Below are 24,910 nucleotides of genomic sequence, written 5' to 3'. Positions count from 1 at the left end.
TATTATTAATAATTTAGATGGAGGTGGCCTAATGAATGGGTTGAGTTCTTTCTTGGCTTTGGAGTTTTTTTTTTGTTTGGGGGGAGGGGGGGAATTGACTTTGGAACTTTAATGTTTAAAAATAATAAATAATAAATAATAATTATATATATAAAGTTTAGAAAATATATAAGTTACTTAGGAGTTAGGATCCGTTTAAAACTAAAAAAAAATAAAAATAAAAGTTACTTATAATCTATTTGGAATACTTATAATTTTTTATAAAATTAATTATAAAGTTACTATAAAAATATAATTTTTTGAAGTTATTTGTAAAAGTATATTTTTAATATAAATTTTAAAAAAAATAATGATGAAATATAAATTATAATTGTGATTAAAAAATAAATAAGTAAAAATTATGACAAATGAAAATTTATATTTATTTATTTATTTTAATTTTGTTGAACTCTATGAGCTGTTCATTCCACTTCCGCCGCGGATTTTACCAAGCTAACCCTAGTCGAAGGAATTCGAAATTCACGACAATATTCTTCCCATTTGGTTCTTTTTCGATGTCTGCGATTGCAAGCGTAGTGGGATTACCTTCCGTTGCTTTCACAAAGCCGGCGCGGCGGAGGGCGGCCGTGGCAATGGCTACTCCGGTGGCGGAGAGGGCGGCGACGACGGTTGGAAGAGGGCTGTATGGCGTGCTGGGATTGAGCGAAGCGGCGAGCATGGCGGACATAAAGGCGGCGTACCGATCACTGGCGAAGAGGCTGCATCCTGACGTGGCGGGCGATGCCAACACCAGGAAGTTTATGGAAATCCAGCGGGCGTACTCGACGCTATCGTATTCGGAGGAGAAGGGGAGGTATGATCGATCGATCGGGCGGGTAAGGTTGGGGATCCAGCGAGATGATAGATTTCGGCCGTCGCGGAGGTGGGAGACTGATCAGTGTTGGTAGAAACTTTGGTTTTGATTGGGGATTGTGTAATCTGTAAATAGTAGAGATCTGGTGGCGCTGTGGCTTTCCGGGAAGTAGATTGAAGCTTCTATCAGGGATTTTTCTTTCTGATAATTTTCTGTTGTAAAAGGCCGAAGTGGAAAGGTAAATTGAAATACATAGCTTTATCGTTCAAACACGAATCTCATGCTTGGGTTTTTATCATTTTAAGCTTTATTTGCGAAGAATTTCTGCGTGCAATCATGGCGTAGAAGCTATCCTGCCGACATGCTTGCAAAATTTTAACTGGTTGAATGCAGGAGGCTCCAAGTTACGGCTTTGAACCGATTGCTTTTTCTTTACTTGCAAAAAAATCTTAGATATTTTTTTAAACTCATGGCTCATAAATTATGAAATTTATGATATTAAAAGGAAAAAAAAATCATTATTGATCATAAATCCTTTCCACCCATTCTCGATAATTTCCAAGTTGCGGGGAGACAATTATATTGATCATTGTCATATCCTTGTCGACATCTTCGAATTTAACGATCTCGCGTTATTAAAAGTAATAATATATATTCCAAAAAAAAAACAAGTAATAATATATATTGATATTTTTTTTTTTTGGGACATTTAGGCCATTTAAGTCAAACTCACACACACAACTCATACACAAAGACTCGAACCCTAGACCTCTTGGTTGGAAGCTGTGTTGATATCTTAACAAAAATTAATTTGATTGGACGTGACTTTTGAGGTGCATTTGAAATTAAAAAATTTTCAAAATTAAATTTATGATCATTCAAAATTAAAATTGAATGTATTAATAAAGAGAGATTATTATGTGTGGTCATCCAATTATCCGGAAATTAATTATGGTGAGTCACGTCATTCGATATTCAACGGTATAAAATAACGGTACAACACAGCTCTCCTTGGCCTGTTGGTTGAGAGCTAAGGCTTTCAACTAAGAGGTCTAGGGTTTGAGTCTATGTGTATGCATTGTGTGTGTGAGTTTCCTTTAAATGGCCTAAATGTCCCAAAAAAAATATAATAACGGTACATAACATATTTGTGACATGGATTAGCTTCCGAACAACATATGATGACCATATGTAATAATTTCGCCTTAATAAAACATATTCATTGGCACAAAGCGAACAAATTTAAGATAAAATAAGTTTGGATCAAGCACTTGTAGTATGATTATAAAATTAGGAATATTAACTAATGATGAAATTATCTCTAAATTGGACATATAGAGTCAAATCAAGCACCCCGATGTCACGATCACATAATTTTGGCATGATTAAAGCTCTTAAATTTAGAAAGAATGTTTTATGATCGAGAAATTCAATACATGTTGTTCGATGGAGTGTCTTAGATTTTAATTATATTTCTAGGGCATACGACTTTAAAATATTTAAGCCCACATACTCTACATGGAAGGAAGCTTGAACCTTTGGCTTCTTATTCTGAAAAGTTTAGAATCTTGAAGAATCCATGAGCTTCCCCGAGCATCACAGTCAAACAATTGCTTAACTATAACATGAGCACCAATGATAAATCACAGCTCGAGTGCCATCGCCAGATCATTATTTGACAATCATTCTTCAACCATCATCATTAGAGTACTGATAGACCATTGCCATCAATTCATTACTCGACCACGATCGCCTAACCGTGGCTTTACAATCATCGTTACTTAACTATGGTCTTCTGACCACTATTGTCTAAATGTAGTCCTATGATTACCATTGTCTAACTATAGTCTTTCAATCACTATCGCCTAACTACGCTCTTCCTAATATTATCGCCTAACTACAGTCCTCCAAATGCCATCGATTGATTCCAAAACCCTCGACCACCATCAACTGATTGTGCTCCCTTAATCATTATTGCCTGACTATAGTTCCCTTACAATCATCTCCCAACCACCACACCCAACTGGGGTCAAAGATCTTTAACCATCATTGTCATATTATAGGCATCCAACAACCAATGCCCAACTCTAATGCTTTGATCAGCATTACCCAACTTCTTCTTCAGATAGTTTTATTTGAACTTTTTTTTGGAGTCGCACAAACAGTTTTTGATGTTTTGGATTCAAATTTGGCACTTTCAACTCCCAATAAAGCGTCTAAAATCAATTTCAAGCAATTTTAAATTTTTTTAGCAAAACTTCCTGGCCTTTTTTTTTTTTTTACTCTGATTGACAAACTGAATTCATGAAATACTGAATTTATACTTAAGGAGGTTTTACTTGGTTCACGACTCTAAGGAGAGATCCACGTTAACATCTACGGAGTAATCACATCTCAATTATAATGTTATGTCACAAACTTATTGAAAATTTTAAGTATATACTTTCATACAATATAAGTTTTAACATCCAAAAGTATAAGAGTAACTGATACGTTGTAAAAAATCACTTTAATCGAGCACAAATCATGATGCATATTGCAATTGAATACTTCCAAAATTAAATTGAAGATGATCGAAATTTGATTTTACCAAGCTTATAAACAAATTGAATGTTCAAACAAGGCAAACCCTACGATATAACAAATGATATGATCCGAGACCGAATGATCCTAGATCAAGCACTTAAATTATAACTAAAAATTTCAATGCATTAATTTGATGATCAAATACTCTCCAAATCTCATATGCTTGTAGTTGAATTAAATGTCTTGATGAGACAAATCCAACGTGCTCAAGATCAATTAATTATGAATCATTTAGGCACCTACATGCTAAAATAATAATCGATGATTAAGGAAATCAATATATAGATCGTTTGATGGAATGTTTCAAATATTGACTATATTTATTAATCTCCGCTTGAATTATAAAGTGGAGATTATTCAATCTGAAGGAGATTTAAAGCTTCATTTAAGATGATTTTTTATTGCTTTATAAAGATATTTTTAGTGCAATTTTTTTTTTAAAAGCAGAGAACAAATAGTAGTACAAAACTGTCCCAAATAAAACCTTAGTTAAAGTACAATTATAATATCTTAGCATATTTGTATTTTATACATTTTAGAACAGCTTGCAAGCTTCTGCGAGTTTGCTCATTCAGTGAATTTAGTAACAGGCAGTGTATGAGTCATGTACCAAAGCAATTTTCATTAAAAGTTTAATATATTTGACATCCAGAATCAAAGAATGCACTGCAATGGAATGTAATCCTGTACAGTATCTTTGTATCGTCTGTTTCCACTAACCCATATATACATCAAACAATCATCAGTAAAACCAAACGCCACACGCTAACAGTCCAGCAAATGATGCGAGATTTAGGCTTTGTTTGGGACGGCTTTCTTATTGTTTTCTGAAGCAGATTTTTAGTACAAAATTTTTTAGTTGAAGAAATATTTGTACTAAAAAGTTGTTTAAGAAAGAAGCAAGAAGTTATCCCAAACGGAACCTTAGCCATAGAAGCCCTTCTATGCAGCCAGAATTTCATGAAAGATTTCAGCTATGAGCTCCCTATCTGCACTCTGCAGAAACAAATTGAAGTCATCATGGATCTCAATAATCTTCCCAAAGTTCACCAGATACCTCAAGCAACCAGTCTTCAGCTTTGGAAGTCTGTAGAGATGGGCCGTCTGAAGTCTCTCAAGCACGTTCATGGCGTCAATGTCTTCTAAGAGACTATCATGCTGTTTAAGAAAGCAATAAGAAAGTTATCCCAAACGAAACTTTAGCCATAGAAGCCCTCTATGCAGCCAGAATTTTATGAAAGATTTCAGCTATGAGCTCCCTATCTGCACTCTGCAGAAACAAATTGAAGTCATCATGGATCTCAATAATCTTCCCAAAGTTCACCAGATACCTCAAGCAACCAGTCTTCAGCCTTGGAAGTCTGTACAGATGAGCCGTCTGAAGTCTCTCAAGCACGTTCATGGCGTCAATATCTTCTAAGAGACTATCATGACAAGCCTCCTTCAGATCAGAGATGTCATATTTGTCTGCAGCTCTGAGAAGAGCTATACGGTGAGTTAGAAACTCATCAGGTTGGAAGTTGCCATAGATGTAGTTGAGAAAGGCTTGGCAAGCCTCAAATGACATGTCAGAGATGTTCACAGTAGAAAGCTCATTCTCTTGGAGATTGTGGGAGAACATGCTCAGGAAGACAGGGGACCTTGTGGCCAGTACAGCCCTGTGTGCGCCAATGCTGCCACTGCTAGAATTGATGGTGATATCAGTGCGAATGCTTTCAGTTAGCATTCTGGCAAGGGAGCTTAGGGCAGTGGAGAGAGAATGTTCTTTGTTGAAGTAACCGGACCAGATGGATGAGGGCTCTCGACCCTGTGTTTCAAAACCATTTATTTTTAGTTAATTGTCAGATGGAATGATTTGATTGTCCAATCTTGCAGTGGTAGGAAAAAATATTACGTGCGGGTCCGGATTCGTCCGGAGACCAATAAAAATGAGCCACGTTGCCCCAAAAATTACCGCGCTTGGTACCTTGAGCTCGGTACCGCTCGGTACCGAGCGTGGAACGGGACGGTTCTCCCGTCCGATATCCGCACAGAATAATCGCTCCAGTGGTAGGGCATAGAGTTGGACCATTAGACATAACAGTATCACAATCTTAAGCGCTATCCCAACATAAAAAATGGAATACCAAGGCCCATTTCAAAATTTGAGGAAAACGTTGGGATGTTTTATGATAAGTCTTGCTAATTAACTAAGGAGGGCCAAGATCGAGAATAAACCTAGTAGCCTGTAATTTACTTGGAGATATATGCTTGATGATCAGAACCTTAAATATAAGACAAAAGCTACAAATGTATGCTGGTTATGGCACTGCAAAGTGTACATAAATATTCGTCTTGTTGATGCAGTACACCGCAGCATTGCTATCTTCAACTAATTAACTTCTATATCCGTGTTTATCTTAATTATGTAATTGATATTAACTCTGATTATTTTTTCTTTCGTGTTAGTGTTGCCTGCTCGTAGTAGTGCAGTCTTAAAAGTGATGTAGCGGAAACCATTGAAGAAGAAGATGAAAACAGCTTAAGAGAGCAAACAACTCAAGTGAGCAAAGAACAGTAAAAACTGTAATTCAAAAAATATTTCATATATTCACTTCCTCCTACAGCAGTTATACATAAAATAATAATAGAATTTCGAGAAACTTAAAAAAAAAAAAAAAGAGTACAAAATAGGTATACTATTCTTAAGGTATACTATATTTAAGATGCACCGCATCATACTCACCTTCTATCTAAAGAATCTAGAGCAAGATTTGAAAGATCGAGGCGTTGGCTGTGTGGACATACCAGAGGTGTGAGCAGGAGAGGGTCGGAGGCACGCGGGCAAACGGGCGTGTGGAGGCAGACTTGTGGATCGCGAGCGTCTTGGACGCCAGGCACATAATAGAGCTGGGAGTGTCAGGCGTGAGAGTGTGAGACTAAGCTGGGATGCGGGTCGTGCGGTGATTGGATGTGGGATTGGCAAGTACGGGTCATGCGGATAGCTCGAAATAGCGTGGAGGATTGGGAGTTCGTGCCGAGGGAAGACGAGCATGCAGACAGAAGATAGACGTACCGCATGGGAAGCTGTCGTACAGTATGGTTTCCATCGGTGGAGATTGATTTGGTGGTATGGTTGACAGCGGTAGACATGGCACAATCTTATAATTTTGGCTAAAATACCACCTCTATGATTCTTTGTTGGATTCTTTAATAGATTTTTACTCTATGTTCTCTCTTGACTTGATCAAACTTGGCCTTTCTCTGGGGTCAACCAAATTCATTAGAAACCTACATCAAGAGAATCTACAAATCCAATTTCGCTTCTCTATCATCCATGGGCTCAAATATATTTTGCAATAAGGTCTTGATGGTGTTCCTAGAAGTACATTAAATCCAATACAAAGGATGACATTTTTGCGTATTGCAAGATTAACTCAAATGACAAGCCCAAAACAATGATTAAAGTGCCTTTATAGGCCACATGTTCGAATAACATAAATAGCCTCTACATCAAAGAAGGCTATGCAAATCAACACTTAGACCTCCTATTGATGAAACCTTTATGGATCGAGTAGACCCTCTTCACATTATGAATTAAGAGTTTTCTAAAAGTCAATAGGTTACATAAGACCCACTTCGCCTATATAACTCATAAACAAGCGTTGATTAAAGCCAAGACCATCATGGTTGTTAATAGATGATAGATAGTTTCAAACACATTCAAAATAAATGAGGTTAACTTTATGCTCGTGGGCATAACCGGCAGAAGCCAGTCGCCCAGTTCCTTTGAATTGAGCTAGTAAGCAAAAATAGGGAGGGGCTTTCAGCCCCCCTTGTGGGGCCCAACAAACAAATAATTCCATATGTAAAGAGAAGGGTTAAGGAAAGTAATAATGAGAGGATTTGAATTCAAAAGAGGGGAGGGAATTAAGTAAGGCAAGAGGGTTATTTTGGGGGGAATTAAGAAAGCTTATTTAAGGACGATTCTAGGATTTATGGGGATCATGTGTGATTTGATTTATGCTGTAGTTTTTCATTCTTTGAGGGCTTCCTAGCAGAGTCTAGGTAGTTTGGGAGAGTTGATCTACCTCTCAAATTGTAGATCATTGTATCTTGCTTTTGTGTTGAAGTAGTAATCACTAAATCATCCACCGTTTCTCATATTTCTGTTTTTTGTGTTATGTTTTCTTGATGATTTCGTTTCCAAGGCATAATATTAACACAAGCAACTATTGATGTACAGTACTGCATTTTGAAAATTACTAAACACTTACTTTACTATCAAAATTTATCAACATTAGAATGATATTCATAAAAATTCTCATACAAAATGACATGCCTTGCACTTCAAAAAACAAAAAAAAGCAGTTAAATAAAATACATTCTCATGGCTTAACACCAAAAGCACTTGGACTTGACCAAGGAAAACCCTTCAACTTAGCCTAGGAACACCAATAAGGCAAAATTAGAAATTATATATTGACAACTTTAACATCGGAAACTTCAGTAATAGGCTCATTGACGGCATATTTTTGTAGCTTTCACTTTACTGATCAAGTGTGCCTGTGTTTTTAAGAAATTAGAAATCATTTATTAATGATATTCCTTTCTTAAACTATACTCCTTATCTGATAGGTAGGATTCATACAAAGGAATAGAAAAGAAAGAATAATTTTAAATAAATTGTAAGCATGATAATAGCATATACAGAGTTCCATCTACTGAAAAACGCATCATAGGAGCCCATTTGGTGCCATATTTCTTTGAAATGTGCAGAAACTTTGATACATTGTGCATCTTGCAAGCTCTACAAAAAAATGTTTTTCTAAGAAGAGAAAAGTTTATAAAATCTATCTTGAAAAAAAAAGGGTTTTTATGCGAAAATCTACTTGGAAGTATTAAACTATGTAGCAATGATAACTTATTGTTCCAGATTTAGGAGGAGAATAGTCTGATACGAAGAAAACTTTTCTTACAGGTTGGGGCACAATCTTGAGATCTAGGAATTCCACGTCGATGATAAACTTTCCCACAAATGTTGTGTCTACTGCCCAGATAAAATCTTCATTGTTTTTTAGTTGTTTGTCACAAACTCCTGCGTAAAATGGCTTAGATTCAGCTTACATAGTTTTTCATATTCGGGGTTCTTATGTTATCAATAACATAATAAATATTAGCATCGAACACCTAAAATAATGAAATATAAAAGAGCTGAAAAAAAAAAGGTAAGAAAATAGGGGACCTGGATGAGCAAGGGCTTTTCGGATAGGAGCAGAACAAGACACAAGTTTGATGATAAAGGAGGCAATCGGTGGCTGCACCCTTGCCACACTTGATGCTTCAGGGTACAGTTTCACAAACAATTGTTTATTTCTCTCCACAGTCAAGTACCTAATGGTGGTATAGATCATCAAAATCCAAAAGCAGATAAACAATTCATCGATTACCCCAAAGCTTTAAGAAAACTGAAAGCCCTTCTGACAAATAAAATCGAATCAAAATTCAACTTCAGAAAATGAACAGTTGATATTGGTGTCCAAGGTTGGAAATTACAAAGCAGAAGTAGTACACTAGTACTTTTAACAAAAATATAAAACTAAATTAGCTATGCATCTCATCATCTTGATATGTTGGTTGGAAGTTTTGACTATCAATTAAAAGGCTTTGAATTCGACGTCTATAGTGTGTGTGTGAATTTGCTTAATTAACTCAAATATCCAAAAATAAATAAAAAATAAAAACTAATACAGAGATATCACACAGAATATCAGAAAAGATGTTAACAGACAACAAATAGAAATGCATACAAGCAAAATATGAGAGTTCCAAGTTGCGCATGAAAATCAGCAAATCCTCTCCACAATCCAAGGGGTTGTTTGGCTACAAGTAGGATTTAGTAACTTTGGATTAGAATTTACTAAATTCTGAGGTTAATTCAAAAAATTGTTTGATAAGATAGAGATTAAATTTGATTAAATTTTGATGAACTATTTCATTACCTGTTAAGGATTTGAAGTTATTTAGTCAAATTAGAATTTAACAATATCAAATTATTTATTAATATTAGCAAGTGATTAGTAATCATCGAACTTATTGTGTGATAGAAAAGTACTCAAATTAAAGGAAAAGTCTATAAGATGGTGGTGAGACTTGCAATGCTTTATGGTGCATAATGTTAGCCATTAAAAGAGAAGCATAAAATTAAGCTAAGCATTGCAGAGTCAGATGAATGAGTTGCTTTACTCTTATAGACTGAATGTGAAAAGAGCATTAAGTGAAAAAGTTGGAGTAGCTCCAGTTATAGATAAAATTAGAGAGAGTCGCCTTAGATGGCTTGATCACATAAAATGTTGGACCCGATGAGGAGAGAAGATTTATTAGATTCAGCTTATGTTAAGAAAGATAAAGATATACCTAAAAGTATTTAGTTAAAATTTATTAGAAACAATATTTTTTATTAGATTTAAATGAGAATGTGAGTCTTAAGAGTACACAATGAAGAAAAAATGATTTATGTTGCCAACCACTACCACACTTAGTGAGATAAAAGCTTGAGGATGTTGTTGTTGTAGTGGTAATTGATTAATATTGATTATTAAGACTAATTTATTTATATTTAATTTATATGATTAATTTTAATTTTAAAAATTTTTATAAATCCTAATTAAATTACAAAAACAATCTTAATTAAATTAATTAAATCATATTTATTATATTATAATATCACAATTAACTATAAATTAATTAAACGTTAAACTAATAAAACATAAAGAAATTTTATTAGACATCTAAAATCATATGATAAATTTGAATTTCCTCATTATTCTCTTTCTCACATGATTTACTATTACTGTAAGAGATTAAATAAAATAAGCAAAGCTGATAGGAGCGAAAACGGAATTTGAACAGGAGGCGTTATTCTTTCTCTGCCATTGCCTCTCTATTTCTCTAATTTCTCTCATTGGTCTTTGCCTATGCAATGCCTAGAGCCTTAGGCCTATGTGCGGTTTGCTTAAGATTCTGTAGGTATTGAAGTTAGGATATAGACTAAATCCTGCATCCAAACAGCCCCTAAATTTGCAGGAAAACAAATCCAAACCAGTTAGTATTTGACCATTCAGCATGAAGAAACCTAAAACAAACGAGGAAACGCAAGCATGCATACCTGATATGCAGAAAATTTTCTAGATTTAAAAAGAGAAGTAATCGAAACACCTAGCGTAATAGAGAGACTAGTGTGTGTTTGTGTGTGTGTGTGAGAGAGAGAGAGAGAACCAGTTCCAGAGGCCGATCTTGAAGGGGTCAGACTTGCGATATGTACAAGAAGAAAGGGCTTCGATCCGCCATTGAGCAAGCCTGGAAATGGTATCGACTCTGTACGCCGACTCGCTCATCTCCACCGACGACGATGATGAAGCTGCCGCCGCGATCGCTGCGGTGACCTCATTTATGCAATCTAATATTCCCGACAGCTCACCGGCCTTTCCCAGCTTGGCTTCTGCTTCACTTTCCTTCTCATGAACACCAAACCATCGACAAGAATGGTTCCCAAGGAAATCTCAAATCTACAGCAATTCTTCTTCCTCGCCGCAAGAGATTTAAAGGGATGCATAATTCGTTGATGAGTCCAACACGCAAATGCGTGCGAATTTCTTCTATGCAGATGAAGAAGCAATGACTCCCTAAAAAAAGGTTTATTATTTTATTTTAGGCTTTATCCCGAAACAAAGACCGAAGGCGTTGCCTTTATCTTTTGTTGGCTTCGACTCCACTCCAAGCGAGTAATGTTACTTATCGCAGAGATTAGTGTGATGCGATGCTCCAATCTGATGACTGCTTTGTTTTTCTTTGGAATAATTTATTATCTATGCTTCATAATATATAATTAGATAAATATTAGGAGGTCAATTCGGGTCAACGGGTCGGATTCGGGTCGAACCCGGAACGGTTCGGGTCAACACGAACTCGACCCATTTTTAAAAACGGGTCAGGTTTCAGGATTCGGGTCCGGGTCAACCCGACAAGAATGACCCGAAGTTGACCTAAAATTGTTAGTTTTCGGGTAAAAAATTGGGTCAATCTTCTATTTTCAGGTCAAAATAGGGTCAATCTCGGGTTTCCGAGTCAAATAGGTGTTTTCGTGTCAATTTCGAGTCATTTTCAGGTTGCTGGGTCAACCTGAACCCGCCCCGATTTTTAAAACGAGCTGATTTGTTGAACCCGAACCCGCCCCGTTTCGGGTTCGGGTTGATCCTAACCCAGATTTTTTCAGATCGGATTCGGGTCGTGTCAAAAATTGACACCCCTAATAAATATTTTTAAAAAAATTGATCTTATATATTTTATAATAGTTTAAGAAAATATGATGTTTTATTAAATGAATATGTTGGAAATTTTATTTTAGGTTAAAATACCTTCTTTTTTAATGGCAAATTAACACTTTTAAACAGGATTCGAGTCATGATTGAATATTGTTTAAATATGATTTGAATATTATGTAAATTTTGAATAGGATTTATCAAAGTTAGGTATAATATAGTACAATCTAATATCTTTAATGCAGCAGACTATAATATGATACAACACAGACAATCACAATAATTATAATACAAAATATTATAAAATAGATATAATTGAATAATTCAAAAATTGTAACACACTGGAGAGCAATTCAACTATCATAATATAATACAATATAAAATCATTAACTTTGAACAAATAGACAGAGATGAAAATAAAAATATTAAAAACTTTGCCTTAAAACCTTGCTAATACACACGTTGAGATCATCACAAGTAGATAAGTGCCAGAAAGAAGAAGGGCTGGGTAGCCTTTTTCTTCAAAAGTTTGCTCTTATTTTATATTGTTGTATCTTGGAATATTTGAGGCCGTAAAGAGATGTAGAATTTAACATCATAGTTTTGTACGGAGATTCAGAATACAAACGGATAAGAGATATGGATGCAACATTCATAAGAGGCAACAAAATTTTTTACGCGAAAAAATCCTGATAAGGGGAAAAATCCGTTGCTTGGCCCAATCGAAAATAAATCCACTAATATTGATAGTTGATTACAAATAATACCCTAACTCATGCGAAGATTTTGGCTCAATGCAGCTAATATACATCATATAATGCACTTTACATGGTTGGGGCTGGAAGAACACAATTTTATGAGAGAGTGTGTTGTCATCTTCATTTGGTTGGTAGGGTCTTAGTCCCATGGCTCTTCTTTTCTTCCTCTTCCTCTCTCAAGTGAAGAATGATAGGCTATTTATAAATTTTTGAGAGTGACATGGCTAGTAAATAAGGAGAAAAGCAATGATATATTAGGAGGGTTTCATTAGACGTCTGTTATTAGTTCAATTGATCAGAGAGCATTTATTAAGCATTTTGGTGCCTTAATGATGTTAGCATTGAAGGATCTTGGGCTCATTGGATTTGTCTCGTCGAGCTACTCCATTTGACTATAAGCATGTCATATTGAGATATCATTTGATCCTCCAATTGGTGATATGAAGCTTTCAAATATTTAGTGATTATTTGATTTGAGCTCATTTGAGCTTGGATCAAAATGAATTTGGTGTCATTAGGTTTGTCTCATTGAGATGTTTAATTTGGCTATAAGGTTGCTAAAATAGGAGTCTGAATGATCTTGAATTTAATTTTGAAAGTTTAATAATAATAATAATATTAATAATAATTTAAGTTCAAAACATTTCACTAAAATATTTTTTAAAAATTAGAAGAAAATTAGAAACAAAAAAATCTAATTTGTTGCAAAAAATAATTATAAGATAATTTGATTAAAAGAAGAAAGCTTCAATATAAAAAAAAAATAAAAAAAGTAATGTTGCATTTGCAAGCAAGTCGTCATCCATATAGCAACCATATAGCAACTTGATCTTATTTGCAAATTAATATCTTTCCCTAACCATTTGGTTGCATTTGCAAATTAATATTTCTCCCTACCATTTTTAATTAATTATATCTTAAACTAATCATTTTTTAAGATTATGAGAAACCCATCAGGAAAGCCCTTTTAGGGTTTAGAGTGCTACTCCACTCTCCTGAATTATTTCCAGGATTCTGCTCTTGCAATTACCGGCGGCATCGCTCCGTTGTCCTTCCTTCGCTGTGGCTCCTATTTGCGCATTCCTATCTACTAATTTCTACTTGTTACCCGCCAATTCCACTTCTCTTGCTCCAGACCTTCGGGAAAATGCGAAGATCGGCAACTTCCTTACTCCGATCCCTGGGATCTCGATCGTTTTCTTCGCCAGCAACCTCCGCTTTGCAGGAGAAGATAATCGCCGCCGTTCTTTTTGAACGATTGCCCGTCGTCATTCCAAAGATCGATCCTGTCGTCTATGCTTTCCAGGAATTCTCGTATACAATCTCCCACCCTCTTTTTGTTCATATTTATATGACATTTGATGAGTCGTACTTTTTCTATTTTTCGCTCATTTAGTCTTCGATGGGGGCAGCAGTACCGGAGGAAGTACCCTGACGAGGTATTGGGGAGGGGGGAAGCAAGGTAAATTCAGATAGTTGTAGGATTTTGTTGCATTTCATGAGTCAGAGAACATTTATCTACTCATTTACAGAGATTTTGTGTTTGCTCTTCGAAATGGCTATGTTCTAATTTTAATCAATCAATTTGGCGAAACTTTCAATTTACATTTTCTTAATCCTTTATGTATGGCTTCTGTGATTCGTCTACTTTCTGTAATAATGAAACATGTTGTGTCATACAGATGGACTTTCACGACGCTTGCCCGACACATGTTAGAAATGCCATCTAAGTGTATGATTAAAAGAAATAAAAAAAAAAAATTAACAGACAAGCGTGTTCTAAACAAGTGTCCTAACAAAAAGGTTTTAGCTTTCAAAGCATCTTACAAATAAATTTAGGTAAACCTCCTCTTCTCTTTTATTTTGAAATATGACTTAACTAAAGTAATAGTTACTTCATCCTAATTTTATTTTTCTTATTATGCTTAATTTATTTATGATTTTCTTACAATGTTAATTTTCTTATTAAATGATAAAAAATTTCAACTTTAAGCCAAAAAATTATAATATCATATTAATATCTCTTCTACAACATGTATTTAATAAAATTAAATATATTTTTTTTTAAATTTTTTTGTGCAATTAGAATAAATTATTATCATATGAATTCATTTCATATTTATTAAATTTATTTATTCATTTGTTATTTTTAAGATATATGAATGTTTCTCAAAATCAATTTGGATTTATGTTGGGTAGGTCTACTATGGAAGTTATACATTTATTGAAAGGTTTGATGGAGAAGTATAGAGAGAATAATGACGATTTAAATATGATAATTATTGAGTTAGAGAAAGCTTATGATAAAGTTCCAAGAGAAGTGCTCTGGAGAGTTTTATAAAAGAAATAGATTAATAATGCTTATATTCAAATCATTAAGGATGTGTACACATGAGCTATTACTTGTGCTCAAACACAAGGTGGTTTGACCAACTATTTTCCTATTTTAGTTGGATTACATCTAGGATTAGCTTTGAACCATATTTTTTTGCTTTAGTCATGGATGTTCTTACTAGGCATTTGCAAGAGGATGTACCTTGGTGTATGCTATTTGCTGATGATATTCGTTTTCTTGATAAGACTAGAGAGGGAGTTGAATATATACTTGAATTATTGAGGTCAACCTTAGCATTTAAAGGTTTTTGTTTGACTAGATCTAAAACTGAATGCATGGAGTGTAATATTAGTAGTAATAGATCTAGTGGGGGGTTGTGACTTTGAGCGATTAAGTCATTAACAAAAGTACATGTTTTAGATATCTCGAGTTTATTATTCAAATTGATAGTGAAATAGATGGAGATGTTATTAGTAGAATTCAAGTTGGATGGTTGAAGTGGAGGAATGCATCGAGCATGTTGTCTGATAGGAAAGAACCTCTCAAACTTAAGGGAAAATTCTATAAGATGGTGGTGAGACCTGCAATGATTTATGGCACAGAATGATAAACATTAAAAGAGAAGTAGAAAATTAAGTTAAGTGTTGCAGAGATGAAGATGCTCAGATGGATGAGTGGATTTACTCTTATAGATAGAATGTGAAATGAGTATATACGTGAAAAGGTTGGAGTAGCTCCAATGATGGCAGATAATATTAGAGAGAGTTGCCTTAGATGACCCGGTTAGAAGAGTAGATGCATTAGATTTGACCTATCTCAAGAAAGGTAGAGGTAGACCTAAAAAGATTTGGTTAGAAAATATTAGAAATGACTTTTTTTATTAGATTTAAATAAGAATTTGACTCTTAACAAGACAAAATGGAGAAAAAGGATTCATGTAGCTGACCACACTTAGTGGGATAAAGGCTTGATATTGCATGTAATGTTATTCTTGTTCTAGTAAAACTATTTTTGTGTTTATAGAAATGTGTCCTATTGTATACTGTTTTTTCTTCCTATTTGATTCCCACTAATTTAATGCAGTCACTCTATTGGTTTATCTTTAACTCTTTGTTTTATATGCAAAAGTTCCTAAGCTTGTTTTTTGCACCTTTCTCATTATTGGGTTCGGCCTCTTGAGTCTTGACTCTCTCTAATGTAATCAACTTGAAATTCAAGTTCTATTTGAACTTTTTGACAGTTTTCTCATATCTTCTGTCAATCCTCCATGAATCGGTTTCCTAAAGCACATAAACTATGGCTACTCCCATGTAATAATTAGAAGGAGAAGAAGGTGTACAATTTCATGAGCTTGAAGAGTATAGCTTAAGTTCATTTATCGTTGTGTTTCTATTTCCGGAACATCAAACCTGTGTTTCTTTTAGTGATTCTTTCTATTAATTTCATGATTTCTTACAAATATAATAAAGAGTTTCAAGCTTCTATTATGAACTAATATTTGAATTAGTTTAACTTTAATGTCATTTGGAGATCAACCATCTAAAATCTGGCAAATTTACCACTATGGTAAACAGGGGAAAAGGTGACTACCAGATTGATTATGTGCCAGCTCCACGGATCACTGAAGCTGACAAGACCAATGACCAGAAGTAAGTTCATGGGGTTTTTTTTGTTCTATATATATTTACACGTGTAATGAGTGAGCATATCTTATGCATTTTTCATGTGCACATCTTATGTTTCCACTAAAAAAGTTAATTGTTACTATAAACTAATACTTTTTTTTTCCCATTGCAATATGATGATCTATTTGGAGTTCATTGGGGGGGTTCTCTTGTAACTTTAAACCAATATCATAGATCCTATCTGAGCAAATGTTGAGTTCTGACCTAAATGAGTACATCATTCACTACCTTGGGTGTATTCTTTTTACTCAATTCACATTACTGTAATAGTAATAACTATTGGAGAGAAATGCTCTCTTCCCCTCGCATATTTTTTCTAATGTATTTTTTTTTAATATGTAATCATGTTCCTTTCCTTCATATACTTATTTACCTTTTTTGTTCTTTTAAGTGAAGTGCATTAAGACTGAAGATCAAAAAGTGTTTTTGTTAGAAGAGGATATTTAACAAAGGCGAAAGAGATATTTTGATAAACTTTTCAATGAAGATTGTGAGAAAACGATTATCTTTAGCGACCTTAGTACGCTAAATGAAAATAAAGGGTTTTGTTTTTATCAACGTATTAGTAAAATTGAAGTTAGAGAGGCTTTAAAGAAAATGAAGTGTGGAAATGCTTAGATAATAAAGAAATTTCTTAGCTTACTAAACTTTTTAATATTATTTTGAGCATATACGTGAAAAGGTTGGAGTAGCTCCAGTAGAAGATAAGATTAGAGATAGTCTCCTTAGATGGTTTGATCACGTAAAACGGTGGCCTTCCGATGACCTGGTTAGGAGAATAGAGGCATTATATTTGACTTATGTTAAGAAAGGTAGAGGCAGATCTAAAAAGACTTGGTTAGAAAATATTAGGAATGACCTTTCTTTATTAGAAGGACACAATGGAGGAAAAGGATTCATGTAGCCGACCCCACGTAGTGGGATAAAGGCTTGATGTTGTTGTATAAAAAGATGTCAGATGAGTGGAGATGAGTGCATTGATTTCTATTTTTTAAAATTAAAGTGATGCACAAGATTGTGCGAATTATAGAGGAATTAAGTTAATGATCAATACTTTAAAACTATGGGAGAGAGTTATGGAACATAAGTTACGACATGATACTAATGTTTCTCAAAATCAATTTGGATTCATGGTGGGTAGGTCTACTATGAAAGCGATACATTTATTGAGAGGTTTGATGGAGAAGTATAGAGAGAATAAGGAGGATCTACATATGATATTTATTGATTTAGAGAAAGCATGTGATAAAGTTCCAAGAGAAGTGCTCAAGTCGTTAAGGATATGTACGCAAGAGCTATTACTTGTGTTCAAGCACAGTGTTTTGACCAAGTTTTTTCCTATTTCAATTGGATTATATCAAGGATCAGCCTTAAGCCCATATCTTTTTTGCTTTAATCATGGATGTTCTTACGAGCATTTGCAAGAGGTTTTATTCTTGTGTATGCTTTTTGTTGACGATATTCTTCTTGTTGATAATACCAGAAAGGTAGTCGAAGGTAAACTTGAATTATAAAGGTCAACCTTAGAGTATGAAGTTTCTCGTTTGAGTAGATCTAAAACTAAATATATTGAGTATAATTTTAGTAGTAATAGATCTAGTGGGGGATTGTGACTTTGGGCGTCAAGTCATTAATAAGAGTACACATTTTAGATATTTGAGGTCTTAGAGTGATCGTGAAATAGATGGGAATATTATTAGTAGAATTGAAGTTGGATTGTTGAAGTGGAGGAATGCATAGGGGCTTGTTGTGTTATAGAAAAGTCCCCCTCAAACTTAAGGGAAAATTCTATAAGATGGTAGCGAGACTTGCAATACTTTATGGTGTATAATGTTGGCCATTAAAAGAGAAGCATTATATTAAGTTTAGTGTTGCAGAGAAGAGGATGTGCAGGTTGATGAGTGGATTTACTCTTAGAGACAGGATACAAAATGAGCTTATACGTGAAAAGGTTGCAGTAGCTCCACTGCAAGATAAGATTAGAGAGAGTCGCATTTGATGGTTTGGTCACATAAAACGGAGGCCTTCTGATGACCCAGTTAGTAGAGTAGATATATTAGATTTGGCTTGAGTTAAGAAAGATAGAGGTAGACCTAAACAGACTTGGTTAGAAAATATTATAAATAACTTTTTTTTATTAGATTTAAATGAGAATTTGACTCTTAGCAGGACCTAATGGAGAAAAATAATTCATGTAGCTGACTCTACTTAGTGGATAAATGCTTGTTGTTGTTGTTGTTCTTTTATTTTCACAGGCTTTGGCATTTGTTACAGTTTTTTAACTTTTTTTTTTTAATGTGGATATTGTTAAGCTTGGTGGTTGGAGAATTGAGACTAGCATCTCATGGGATTGTTTGCTGATTTTATGACCATTCACATAAGCTTTGAATTTGACGATGTCTTTAGTTTTCTTTGGGTTAGATTGTTATTAACTGCTGTAAAATTCCATGCATAGAATTTGAGATGTGAGCATATTTAAGGTGGCTATGGATTGATATAAAAATAGCTTCAAGATAACATAGATTTTTTTTTTCTTTTTTCTTTTTTTTTCATTTCAAACTAAATTGGAAAGTTCCACTAGAAAGAGGTGATTTGAAGTGCTTTCATTTTCTCAGAGCATGATGACTGTACAAACATTGAGCAATGCCTCAAGTTCATCCAATTTTATGAAAATTTCAAGAAATATGACTTTGACGTTAGGTCTTTTGGACTAGAGTCTAGAGATGTTGATCAGGTTAAGTTATTTGCACCAGCACAGGCGAAGCGAGATGAGAATGTATGATTGGACCCACGTTGCCAAGATGAACGTTTCTCTTGGAGGCTGTTTCGTTGGGTATCTCGTGTTCCTTTAATGTATATGTTAGTGGAGACGAATGCTATAGAACCATCATTTTTTCTTCTTTATGTGCTAGAACCAAGTAATAACATTTATTTTATAATATCTTATAGATTAATATGATTTAATAAAGTAAAACATTACAAGTCAGCAGGCTTATGACTTGGGCTTCGTTTGGAAAAGTTTCTCATTGCTTTCTAAAATAGCTTTTTAGTTCAAAAAAGTAATTTTAAAATTCATTAAGAAAGCTGTCCCAAACGAAGCCTTAAAGTAGCTTGTTTTTAGTGCATCCATTTATGTCCTTTTTGTACATTACTGTTGTTTCTTAGTATTTTGTTTTTGCTTTTTTGTTGAGGTCATTAAAGAGAGCACTCGATAGAAGGTTATATCTTCTCCTATATGGTAGCACGTATGGAGCTCCTAACAAGAAACCTGTTTGGCACTTTCCTGAAAAAGTTTATGAAAATGAAGATACATTGAGATTGGTAAGATCATATTCAATAACTTGATTTTTCTCGTTACTTTTTTTTTTCTCGGTGGTGATGATGATGATGATCCCCATATAGTGGGAGAAAACTTGATATTATTGTTGTTGTTGATGATGATTATATTTTTCTTTTGAAATTTGTTAGAAAAGGAATAACCATAAAAAGTTTATAATGCTGATTTTACAGTGTGCTGAATCAGCACTAAAGTCCGTGCTTGGTGGGCTTGATCATACATACTTTGTTGGGAATGCTCCTTTTGCGCACATGGTTATAGAAACAACAGAAATCTCCCATGATTCTACTCGCTTCAAGGTACCATAGTTTTCTTCCCTTTTTTTTTCTGTAACAGTAGCTAGCGTCTATTTTTAGAGAATATATAATGATTGTTTTATGTAAGGGGATATTTGGTTTAAATACTTTAGGGATAAAGTAGAGTAAATGCATGGGTTTTGAAAAGTTTGACATTTGGTTGGACGAAAAGTAAATCTAAGGTTAAGTGAAGTAAATACAGTCTATTTCATTCTAGTTCATTTTTGAGATAAACTTTCTAGCACAATTTTAAGAGAGAACCGTTTACACCGCTCCAAAGCTTGTTTGACCACCGCTGACGGCCACCGTCTCCACCGCCACCCCGCTACAAACCGCCACCCTCCACTATCCGCCACTTGCCGCCACCATCGAACACTGTTGGTCCCCGTACATCGCCGGCCACCACCCACCTCCTGCCATCATCCACCATCATCCACTGCCGGCCACCACCGCCCACCATAGCCGACCGCCGGTCACCACACACCACCAACCACCCCAGGCACAACCATTTTACACTTTATATTGCATTTACTTCAAAAAAAAAAAGTCGTGCATTCAATCCAAGCAATTCCAATGCATTCATTTTATACTAGATTCCTTTTTAAGACAACCAAACAACCCTTAAATATTCTATTAGGCATTGCCTCTCCACCTTTTACAATTTCATTTCTTTGTACTAAGAAGATACTGCATTCTCATACTTTCAGCAATTGCCTTTGACATTTTAAAAAATTATTTATTTTCTAGATTGGTGGGCTCTTGAAATTATGACTAATTATTTTCTTGAATTCATGCCTTGGACAAGGTTAGTGTGAGATCCCTGGCTGAAGAGAATTCGGTTCCTTCTGTAAAATGTTGTTGTTATAAACAGTAATACAACAATACAACAACAACGACGACATCAAGCCTTTATCCCACTACGTGGGGTCGGCTATAACATGCATGAAAAAATTTCGAACTTGAACTTGCTTACCTTATGCCATTATATATCCTTTGATCTTATTATTAGTTATTTTTATTAGAAGGGCAACAGTCGTCACATGTAATAGATTTTTTTTGTTTGTTAACATTAACAGAGTCCTTGAGCTCAAATTAGGCAACCTGTAAGTGAAGCCCCAAGCGCATCAATACCATGGCATCTTTTTAGTAGTTGAATTGAGATGCTTTGGCAGCGGATATTTTACCCTCAACCTCAGAGCGTCATTTAGAGAGCTATCAACGTCTTAGAATTTGGTTCGTCCTAGATAAAATAGGCAAGCAAGAATTCAAACCTTTATCATCTTTTTTAATTTTGTTTTGTTTGCAATTTCATATGTGATTACATGCATATATGAGGGTTTGAGGTTAGTTTCATGGGAGAGCCCTAAGAGGCAATGAATTAAGCTTGAGGAGAGTCAAGGATTGATTTGCAGAGTGATTTTTCCCAAAGTCTTTAGTGGACTTGATTAATTTTTTGTTTAATTTATTGGGTTCGTTATCGATTTCTAAGTATGTTTAAGCTTGGCATGAATTTATTGGGTTCATTAAGGTTCTCTTTTTCATTGCTAATTTTTATAATTCTCTCATCAAGTAGATTATGGTAACGATGAATTGAAACTTCGAATTTTCATTCAGGAATTTAGGTGTTCCTATTTGATTACTTTCTCATCTAAATAATGAGGAGTTTGGTGTTTGAACATTTTGTTTTAACCCTGCTTCTCCTCACTCATCTAAAAAGGTTCAAACGCCAAACTCCTATTTATTTAGATGAGAAAGTAATCAAATACGAATACCTAAATTCCTGAATAAAAAATCGAAGTTTCAATTCATCGTTACCATAATATACTTCAATGAAAAAGAGAACCTTACTATAAATGACAGAGGTTGACTAATTTCATCCAAATAGCTCGAGTATAATACAACCTGCAATCTCCTCCGACGCCTCCTTAAGAGTAAAAGGTGCCATATGTGAAGTTTAACCCTCCCCCCAAGTAGGAGCAATTATTACGTTTGGTCATCAAATGCGTTCATAGACCAATAACCACTCGCCACATCACCTAAAACTCGGTATTGAGCACTCGGTATACATTCGGATTTCACCGGACGTAATAATTGTTCCCCTAGTAGAGCTAGAGCTGGGCGGCCACGATGGTGATGAAATGGAGGATGAAACCACACAAAAATTAAAAATTAAAAACCCTACTTTTTCTAGTGTTAGATCTCAATTTATAAGATCGCATAGCTTGGGGGAAGTTCTTAAACTAAGTATCATTAATAATTAAATTATATGATTAAGTATGTTGTAAAAAAAAGGCATAGTATGCGTTTAACGGATGACTTACTTGCCCGGTCAGCATTTAACAAATTTAAAAAATAAAAAAAAAGTACTGTAACAATTTGCCTATTAAACGGATGGTTTGCTGCAATACAAATTTATTTTTCCTTCATTTTTTTAAATCAAATTTATATTTTTTAAAGAAAAAAGTATTTAAATTTAATCTCTCAAGTAAGAAATCAATATTCTTGTGAGAATTATCTTCACGTAACCCTGTTTTTTTGCCCAATTGACCTAACCCGAGACGTTACTAGCTTGTTCAAGAGCACAACACAGCACCAGCATCCAGTGTGGGCCGCGTGCGGGACTGCACAAGCGCAACGAGTGCGGGTGCGCGACTGTGAATTGTGAGCGGGCGAGGGAGATCCATGAGTGCACGATTGCACGCAGGTGAGCGAGGGCTGGAGCGAGACCGCACAGCGCGAGTGTGGGTGCAAGTGTGCGAGTTCGGTGTGAGCATTGCGATTGTGGATGCTAGCACCGGGGGTGCGCGAGTCAGAGGCAATCTGCTGCGTAGGGTTGACAGGCGAGACTAGCTAGTTCGGGACAGGGACGGGTCAAATCCGGGTCAAATCGGTTGGCAGATTGACCCGAACCCAACTCAAATTTTCAAACGGATCATATATTGAAACCTGAACTCGGCCCATTTGTCAAATGGGTCATTAAACGAGTCAAGTCAAAACCGAATTTTCCGGGTCAGGTTATCGAATCTTGTCAATAATTGACACACCTACTGCAAACTACAGTCTTAAAAATTGTAACAAATATGAATAAACTGAATTAATCACCTGGAATTAGCCCAGAAAGTTTTGTCAATCCTCTATCACTATTATTGCAATGGTGCTACAAGTTACCAAATCACTATTATATTTCATCGCATCAATTTCGATTAGGCAGTGATTCATAGTCAGTCCCACAGTTACCAAAGCTCTGAACTATTTTGCACGTCAAGCTTATCTTCATCGAGTAACTGGCAACACTATGCTGACGCCTAATGCTCATACTTCCAAGCTACTATTGTTAAATTTTTTCCCTCGAGACTTATTTTGTTGTTCTTGACAGAGATTCTTTTTCAAATCACAAGTTATTGGTGTTACCAAATTAAACGTTGGAAAGTGTGAAGATCATGTATGGGTGACGAAGGATGAACTGATCAAGTATTTTCCTGACCAGGTTGAGTTTCTCAACAAGATGATCATCAGTTAAAAAATTATCTCTAAGCTGTTGTTTGAAGGATTATTCTCACAGGCTTATTAAGGCCCGGGGCTTCTTCATGATATCGAATCTCAGGCCTCTGATCGTATTTTCTGAAGAACTACTTCTTGATATAATGGTCATATTTCACTCAACCATTTTGTGATCCTTGAAAGGGAAAGCAGGTCAACATTATAAACATATATTTTTTTCTTCTGGATATCATGCAGAGGAAGAAAAAAAGCCTTTGATGAAGTGATTATGCATTGCACATTATGTATGTGCATGTAGTGCTCTTAATTTAAATGTTTTAATTTAATGATCTCATTCAAATGAATGATAAATATAACTATTCTTGATTTGTGAAAATGTTTAAGGCTTTGTGTGGGATATTTTTCTTAATTGTTTTATTTATCAGGTCGCAATCATAATTTTTCTTTGGTTATTATTTTTTATTATTTTCAACAAAAAAATTGCACTAAAAAAATTATGTTTTATAACAAATTTTAAATGTTATTTTTTTAAGCAATTTTATAAAACAGTTAGAAAGTTGTCACAAATGAAGCTTAAATTTGATTTAATATTTAGAGTATGGATGTTTTTTCATAAATTTTTTTAATTGAAAATTTTATATTTAAGTATTATATTGGAACAATCAATATAAAGATGGATTGTTCATCTTTGATGATAGTTTTACTTATGAAAGTGAAATCATAATTTTTGTTTGACTATTAATTTCTCTCAATTTGATTGTCTGTTTGAAATATTTCAAATCTTTTAGGATTCTTTGGTATCTTTGTAAATCCTCAATCAATTTTCTAAGAGTCTTTTACATGAGAAATTATTCTATGCGGACGTCGGACGCAGCTCTCGTCCGGAGGCGAATCAGGTACAGTCATGTTAGCGGTATCGAGCTGCGGTACCGAACGGTATTGAATAATATTGAGCTGCGATATCGAGAGAAGAGGAGATGTGATGCATTCCGGTTGGTTTCTAGATAGCGTTCGGCGCCCGCTCAGAATAATTTTTCCTTCTTCACAAAATTTTAATATGAATAAATTTGCTAATGTTAAGTGTTTGCATTCAATGAATAAGATGGAATTATCACACCATTTTTCATAAAGATACTACAAGCACGTTACTACTACTTGTATCAATGATGGATGCAAGGGCTAGTTAGCTCAAGTTAAATGATTACCTGTTACGCCTTTGCTTAATCCCGAAGTTTCACCGCCACCATTTTCCTTCTACA

General features: G+C 34.8%; 3 protein-coding genes across 4 annotated transcripts; 2 read left to right on the top strand and 1 right to left on the bottom strand.

The window, feature by feature from the left end:
- Nucleotides 1–501: 501 nt before the first annotated feature.
- LOC110115919 (chaperone protein dnaJ 11, chloroplastic-like) lies at nucleotides 502–1,102 on the top strand. Its single transcript, XM_020849329.2, has one exon. The coding sequence runs from the start codon at nucleotides 555–557 to the stop codon at nucleotides 945–947; it is 393 nt and encodes a 130-aa protein (XP_020704988.1). The 5' UTR covers nucleotides 502–554; the 3' UTR covers nucleotides 948–1,102.
- Nucleotides 1,103–4,037: 2,935 nt separating this feature from the next.
- On the bottom strand, nucleotides 4,038–11,142 carry LOC110115917 (BTB/POZ domain-containing protein At1g55760). Its single transcript, XM_020849326.2, has 5 exons — nucleotides 10,697–11,142; nucleotides 8,664–8,812; nucleotides 8,398–8,516; nucleotides 4,597–5,246; nucleotides 4,038–4,322 (listed from the first exon to the last, which is right to left on the bottom strand). Exons 1-4 carry the CDS (start codon nucleotides 10,813–10,815, stop codon nucleotides 4,656–4,658), a joined length of 978 nt encoding a protein of 325 aa, XP_020704985.1. The 5' UTR covers nucleotides 10,816–11,142; the 3' UTR covers nucleotides 4,038–4,322; nucleotides 4,597–4,655.
- Nucleotides 11,143–13,429: 2,287 nt separating this feature from the next.
- On the top strand, nucleotides 13,430–24,050 carry LOC110115921 (39S ribosomal protein L46, mitochondrial). 2 transcript variants are annotated; one of them, XM_020849332.2, is made up of 7 exons: nucleotides 13,430–13,811; nucleotides 13,894–13,959; nucleotides 16,407–16,481; nucleotides 19,709–19,838; nucleotides 20,028–20,153; nucleotides 23,527–23,637; nucleotides 23,713–24,050. In XM_020849332.2, the coding sequence occupies exons 1-7, from the start codon at nucleotides 13,645–13,647 to the stop codon at nucleotides 23,719–23,721; spliced, it is 684 nt and encodes a 227-aa protein (XP_020704991.1). In that variant the 5' UTR covers nucleotides 13,430–13,644; the 3' UTR covers nucleotides 23,722–24,050. The 2 variants fall into 2 exon arrangements, with proteins under 2 accessions (XP_020704991.1, XP_020704990.1); XM_020849331.2 differs by having other exon boundaries at nucleotides 23,527–24,050.
- Nucleotides 24,051–24,910: the final 860 nt, after the last annotated feature.

Source organism: Dendrobium catenatum, unplaced genomic scaffold, assembly GCF_001605985.2.
Source record: "Dendrobium catenatum unplaced genomic scaffold, ASM160598v2 fragScaff_scaffold_1221, whole genome shotgun sequence".
NCBI lineage: Eukaryota > Viridiplantae > Streptophyta > Magnoliopsida > Asparagales > Orchidaceae > Dendrobium > Dendrobium catenatum.
This window is presented reverse-complemented; position numbering and strand designations above follow the sequence as displayed.